Source organism: Gossypium hirsutum, chromosome A12 (assembly GCF_007990345.1).
Source record: "Gossypium hirsutum isolate 1008001.06 chromosome A12, Gossypium_hirsutum_v2.1, whole genome shotgun sequence".
Classification (NCBI taxonomy): domain Eukaryota; kingdom Viridiplantae; phylum Streptophyta; class Magnoliopsida; order Malvales; family Malvaceae; genus Gossypium; species Gossypium hirsutum.
In genome coordinates, this window is record NC_053435.1 from 6,784,654 (window position 1) to 6,790,341 (window position 5,688).

At 38.2% G+C, this 5,688-nt stretch overlaps 1 protein-coding gene across 1 annotated transcript; it reads right to left on the reverse strand.

Moving 5' to 3' along the window:
• Positions 1 to 3,379: 3,379 nt before the first annotated feature.
• Positions 3,380 to 4,678, reverse strand: LOC107921449 (uncharacterized). The gene is made up of 2 exons (XM_041084111.1): positions 3,758 to 4,678; positions 3,380 to 3,607 (listed from the first exon to the last, which is right to left on the reverse strand). Exons 1-2 carry the CDS (start codon positions 4,676 to 4,678, stop codon positions 3,380 to 3,382), a joined length of 1,149 nt encoding a protein of 382 aa, XP_040940045.1.
• Positions 4,679 to 5,688: the final 1,010 nt, after the last annotated feature.

The following is a 5,688-nucleotide window of genomic DNA, read 5'->3' on the forward strand; positions in this document are numbered from 1 at the left end:
TAGACTATATCAAATTCTGTAAGCAGTATTTGCCCTCTTGCCATTCTTCTATTCAACGCTGTTGACTCCATCATATGTTTCAAAGGATCAAGTTTTGAAATAAGCCAAGTAGTATGATATAGCATGTACTGTCTTAACCTCCGAGTTGTCCAAATCAGAGCGTAACATAATTTTTTGATAGGCGAGTATCTCATTTCACATTCGGTGAATTTCTTGCTGAGGTAATATATCGCCTTCTCCTTTCTTCCTGACTCATCATGTTGGCCAAGCACACTTCCCATGGAATTGCTGAATACTAATAAGTACTGATGCAGTCGTTGAGAGCACCAAAAATATCCTATTCCCTGTAAAATAACGAAAAAGAAACAGTAAAGGAGAAGTACGGTCAAATCCTCAGGGACCGGATTATACGAATGCTTGTCTCTCGAAATCCTGGGCAGGATCGTGCCCAAGAAAACCTGCGTTCCTGGAAAAAAAATAAAAAACAGAATTTAAGAATTGATTTTGAAAGCGAAAATAAAATAAAAACAGAATTTAAAGTTTACTGAAATTATGATTACGAAAATAATAAAAATAATAAAGAGAGTTTTAAGAGAAAAGAAATTCTTATGGGAAAGTTCCAGCCTCCGGTTGTCTCATTCCGCCTTGGGCTCAATCCTTGGCTTTGGATGATCCTTCTCGACTCAAATAAGCCAGTTATAGTGGAAGAGGACGCCTACGACCACCAGCTCCAAAGATTAGATTTACGATTTTTAGGGAGCCTGACTCTAGCCAGTAATCTATGCTAGATCAACGCTTCTCAATGGCGAATCCCACCCCATTTTGTCTCTTTGGCTCGCCAACCTCTGACGCAGTAAGTTAACGAACCGACTATGCAGTCCTTCCAAAACATACAAAGCGGCCGCCTTTGCATATGCTGAAAAGCTTACTTCTTAAGGGCCATGGACGGAAGCGTCAGCCCGTAGTGCGGAGAAAGGATGAATACTTGGCGAGAAGGCTAAGTACGGATTCTAGGCCTCAAGAACCCTTTTTGGGGAAATATTGACAACTTTTGGCTAGAAGGGTTTTTTAGTGGCTCATGATAATGGAGGGAAAGCAAATAAATAAAAATATGGAAAAAGAAATTTTATTGAAGAGAAATATGAAAGATCAAAAGACTTTTGGGGGAGAGTGTTTACAGAAAAAGATGCCCCCAAATAGAGTCACTTCACCCCCTATTTATAGTGCTAGGGAGATAGTCTAATTGAACTTAAATTCTAAAAAGATAAATACATTTAATTAAAGATAAACAAGAATAATTAAAATAAAATCCTAAATTTGAATAATCCTGATAATTATCTTAATATTAATTATCCTAATAGAATAAAATAAAATAGAGTCTTCCAAAATAAAATCTCTTCTATTTGCTTTTAAGTCCTTGTGCCTTCCATGTTCGCACTTTTGGCACCATATTTGTCCCACAATGCATATTGGCCCATTTAATCTCCAAATTGACGCTTTTTCCCTTGAATTTACTTTTCGCCTCCAATTTAGTCCCTAAAAGATAAAAAGACATAAATAGCTCAAATTAGTAGGCTCAAGCTCAAAATAAACACATGATTAATATATAAAAACACGTCATTTTAGAGTATTATCAAATTCCCCCTACTTAGCCCATGCTTGCACTCAAGTATGGTTCCTATCCACTGTGAAAGTTAGATTCTGCCATAAAAGAAATACCACTCCAAAGTTTCATAAAAATTAGTTAAAAATGCATATAAAAAATAAAGAAACCTCTAAGCTTGCTTTAAGTAAAACAGAAAAAGTATTCCAATTAATTCACACAAAAATTAAGATCGACTTTAGTTTTGCTATTTAGGTAAATTACCAAACCTACTAAGACACCTTAATTATTTCCTTCTTTAGTCCCCGAAGTGCAACTTTATTAGTACTTATTTTTTTCTTTTTTCTTTTTTTTTTAAATTTTATTATTATTTATTTACTTAGGAATATATTAAACCTTTTGACGCGAGGAAAGATGACAACCCAAGCACCCCACCCCGGTTACTCAGCCCAACACACTCCTAAAATTATTTATTTCCGGTTAGCGGAGTTTTACCAAACACGTCACACAACCTTTTGACGCGAAGTAGAATGACAACCCAAGCACCCTACCCCGGTTACTCAGTCAGTCACGATTTGAGCCATACTCATAACCTCGACTAGCGGAGTTTTACTTGTCTCGTCACACAACCTTTTGACGCGAAGTAGAATGACAACCCAAGCACCCTACCCCGGTTACTCAGTCAGTCACGATCTATGCTGTACTCATAACTATGGAAAACTTTTATTAAAAATTAAACGATATTTAAAATTCTTGAGAACTCAGGAAAGAAAAAATTTAAGTGTCAAAAATAAGTTTCAATAATCACCTAATAGCCATGAACATTAATTAAGCATGTAATCATTTTAAGTGTTCACTTTATATTAAACTTGATCAATTTTACGAAAAGCAAGGTAGAATTAACCCTATTAATCACAATTATTTTAGCCTAATAAAAATAAAATAGTGGAGATGGCATCAATTATGGGAAAAATCATAACTTCCTTAGAAGGTAAGAATCATGCATGAAAGTCAAACAGTAGGCAATTCCTAGTAAAATCTTGGGCATGAAAAGCGGGAGGATATTCTTAAAATAAATGGGCAGAAACGAGCACAAAACAACAGCAACAACAATATGACAGTAAAAATAACAGATAATAATAGTAACAACGAAGAATGTCTCCCCCCACTTAAAACACATAGTCCTCGATGTGAAAGTAAAAGGAAAAATAAATAGATGGAGAAAAAAGAAAAAAAAGTTTAAAAAAACTTCCCATGTAGTTACCGTCGGTAGGTGCACACGGTGGAGAAGAAGATAGCGAAGCTGCAAGAGGTGGAGACGGGGTGGGTGACGTGTGCAATGTTGGTTCGGCTTCAGGTTCTCACCATGGTGGCTAAGAAATTGGCGGTGGGTGGTGAAGGAGAAAGGAGTCGGCAGTTATGGAGAAATTTGGGGGAAAAAATATAAGGTTTGGGGGTTTTATTTGCTGAAAAGGGGTGTTTGGCTGCAGGTTTTGGGGATTTTAAGGCTGGAATAGGACTGTTTGGCTGCAGAGATATGGCATTTTGGGCTGCAATAGAACTGTTTGGCAGCATGGATAGGGTGGTTTTGGTGCACACTTTCTGTCTTTTTTTTCTTCGTATTTTTGCTCCATTTCACCTAGATGGAAGAAGAAAAATTTATTAATATTTAAATAAAATAAAATAAATAAAAATAAAAAATAAATAAAAATAAAAAGAAAGATTGGGTTGCCTCCAAACAAGCGCTTGTTTAACGTCGCTAGCTTGACGCCTCAACTAGTATTGGGGCTGTTCCAGCTGAATTTTTTCGTTCTTATGAGCTTGGAAATTCTCATTTTTTAACACGTCCACCATATTTGGGTTTAATCGTCCTTGCGCCTCTTTCTTTGGTTCCGTATTTTCCTCCAATGGGCTGATCCCTTTTAAGTCGGCAATGGTCTCATCATTCTCCAAAAATGTGCATTTGAGATGTTCAGGAAGTGGATTTAATTTCAGATTTGGTGCCTGCACAACAGGAGGTAGAAGTTTAGTATTCATGGGAGCCAATAATTTATTAACAGATTCAAAATCATCAAACATCATTTTAGGTTTATCTCCATAAGATGACTCAAAAGTTTTTTCTACTGATGAGTCAATTATGTCGATACGGTTTACGTCAAAGACTTCACTTGGGTGACTAATAGTGCCATAAATGTTAAACTTCACAATCTCCCCGTCAAACTCCATCATGAGGGTTCCGCTTCGTACATCAATCTTAGTATTCGCAATACTAAGGAAAGGTCGCCCCAACAAGATGTCTGAAGACCCAAGAGCGTTATCCTCCTCCATTTTTATCACATAAAAATCTACAGGGAAGACAAGCCTATTGACTTTGACTAATACGTCCTCGAGGACCCTTTCGGGATGCACAATGGACCTGTCTGCCAACTGAATGGTAACACCTGTCTTTGTCAAAAAACCCGCGTTAAGTGATTCATAAATAGAATAAGACATTACATTTATGGAGGCTCCTAAATCACACATAGCCTTCTTAATTCCCAAATGGCCAATTTTGCATGGAATAGTGAACATACCCCTATCTTTGCATGTAACCGGCATTTTTTGCTGTAGAACTGCAGAAACATTCTCACCAACGCTTACCTTTTCATTACCTGTTAGTTTTCGTTTGTTGGTGCAAAGTTCTTTGAGGAACTTGGCATACCGCAGAATCTGTCTAATGGCATCTAACAGTGGTAAGTTGATCTCAACATTCCTGAATGTTTCGAGGATTTTCTTGTCTTCCTTACTTTTTCGACACTGATTTAATCGTCCTGGAAATGGAGGTTCGATTTTTGGCAGTGGGGGTTTCGCTCGGATCTGTTCATCGTTTCCTGGAGTTTCCTGGGCGATTTCTTGACCAAGATTCTTGCCAGGAACTGGTTCCAGGATCTTTCCGCTTTGTAACGTTACTGCATTCGCATTCTGCCTCGGGTTTGGTTCTGTTTGTGATGGCAGTTTCCCTTGAGAGTTTAATTTCTCAATTGATGTGGTCAACTCCCTTATGGATGCTTCAGTTTTCTGCTGAAAACCCTTCATTTCTCTTTGGAAATTGAGAGTTTGCTGTTGAAAATCAAGGACATTAGTTGCTAATTTATTGACCAAAGTTTCTAAAGAATTACCTGAATCTTGAGACTGTTGTGGGGCTCGATTTTGGTATGGCTGGTTATATCGTGGATTAGCCCCATAACTAAAATTAGGGTGGTCCCTCCATCCTGGGTTGTAGGTATTGGCGTAAGGGTCGTATCGTCTTTATGGTGGCCCAGGAAAATTTCCCACAACATCTAAATGGGCCATAGAATCGTCATACAGACTAGGGCACACATCAGTCGTATGTTCAGGTGTAGCACATATTCCACATACTCGGGCTGGTTTCGATTTTTCTGTAACAAGGGAATTCATAATATTAGTAAGTCTATCAAGTCTATCTTCAATGGTAGAATTACTTAACTGGTGAACCCTTCTAGGGGGTTCAGGATTGGCTCGAAATTGCTGGGAATTCGCAGCCATTGTGGAGATTAAGTCTCTTGCTTGTTGTGGAGTCATGTTGACTAACGCTCCTCTACTCGCGGCATCTACCATATTCATCTCCATGGGTTTCAAGCCTTCATAAAAGTACTGGAGCAAAGACTGTTCCGTTATACCGTGTTGTGGGCAACTTGCACACAACTTCTTAAATCGCTCCCAATAGTCGTATAGAGTCTCTACGTCTTTTTGCCTTATGCCCACGATTTCTCTTCTTAACTCAGCCGCTCGTGATGCAGGGAAAAACCTGTTAAGAAATAAACGAGATAGATCAACCCAAGTTGTAATGGATCCAGGAGGTAAATAAAATAACCATTCCCTAGCTGAATCTGCTAGGGAAAAAGGGAAAGCGCGCAATTTGATTTGATCCTCAGTTACCCCCTGAGGTTTCATACTCAAACAAACCATATGGAATTCTTTTAAATGCTTGTGGGGGTTTTCATTTTGTAACCCACGGAAAGTTGGCAGTAGCTGAATCAAGCCTGACTTTAATTCAAAATCAGTATCCATAGTAGGATACGCGA

Excerpts from the sequence above, each read along its gene's own strand:
- LOC107921449 (XM_041084111.1), bottom strand. The coding sequence starts at position 4,678 with ATGAAGGGTTTTCAGCAGAAAACTGAAGCATCCATAAGGGAGTTGACC. Across the intron at positions 3,608-3,757 it reads ACCCAAGTGAAGTCTTTGAC|GCACCAAATCTGAAATTAAA; the intron begins GTAAACCGTATC and ends CCTGTTGTGCAG.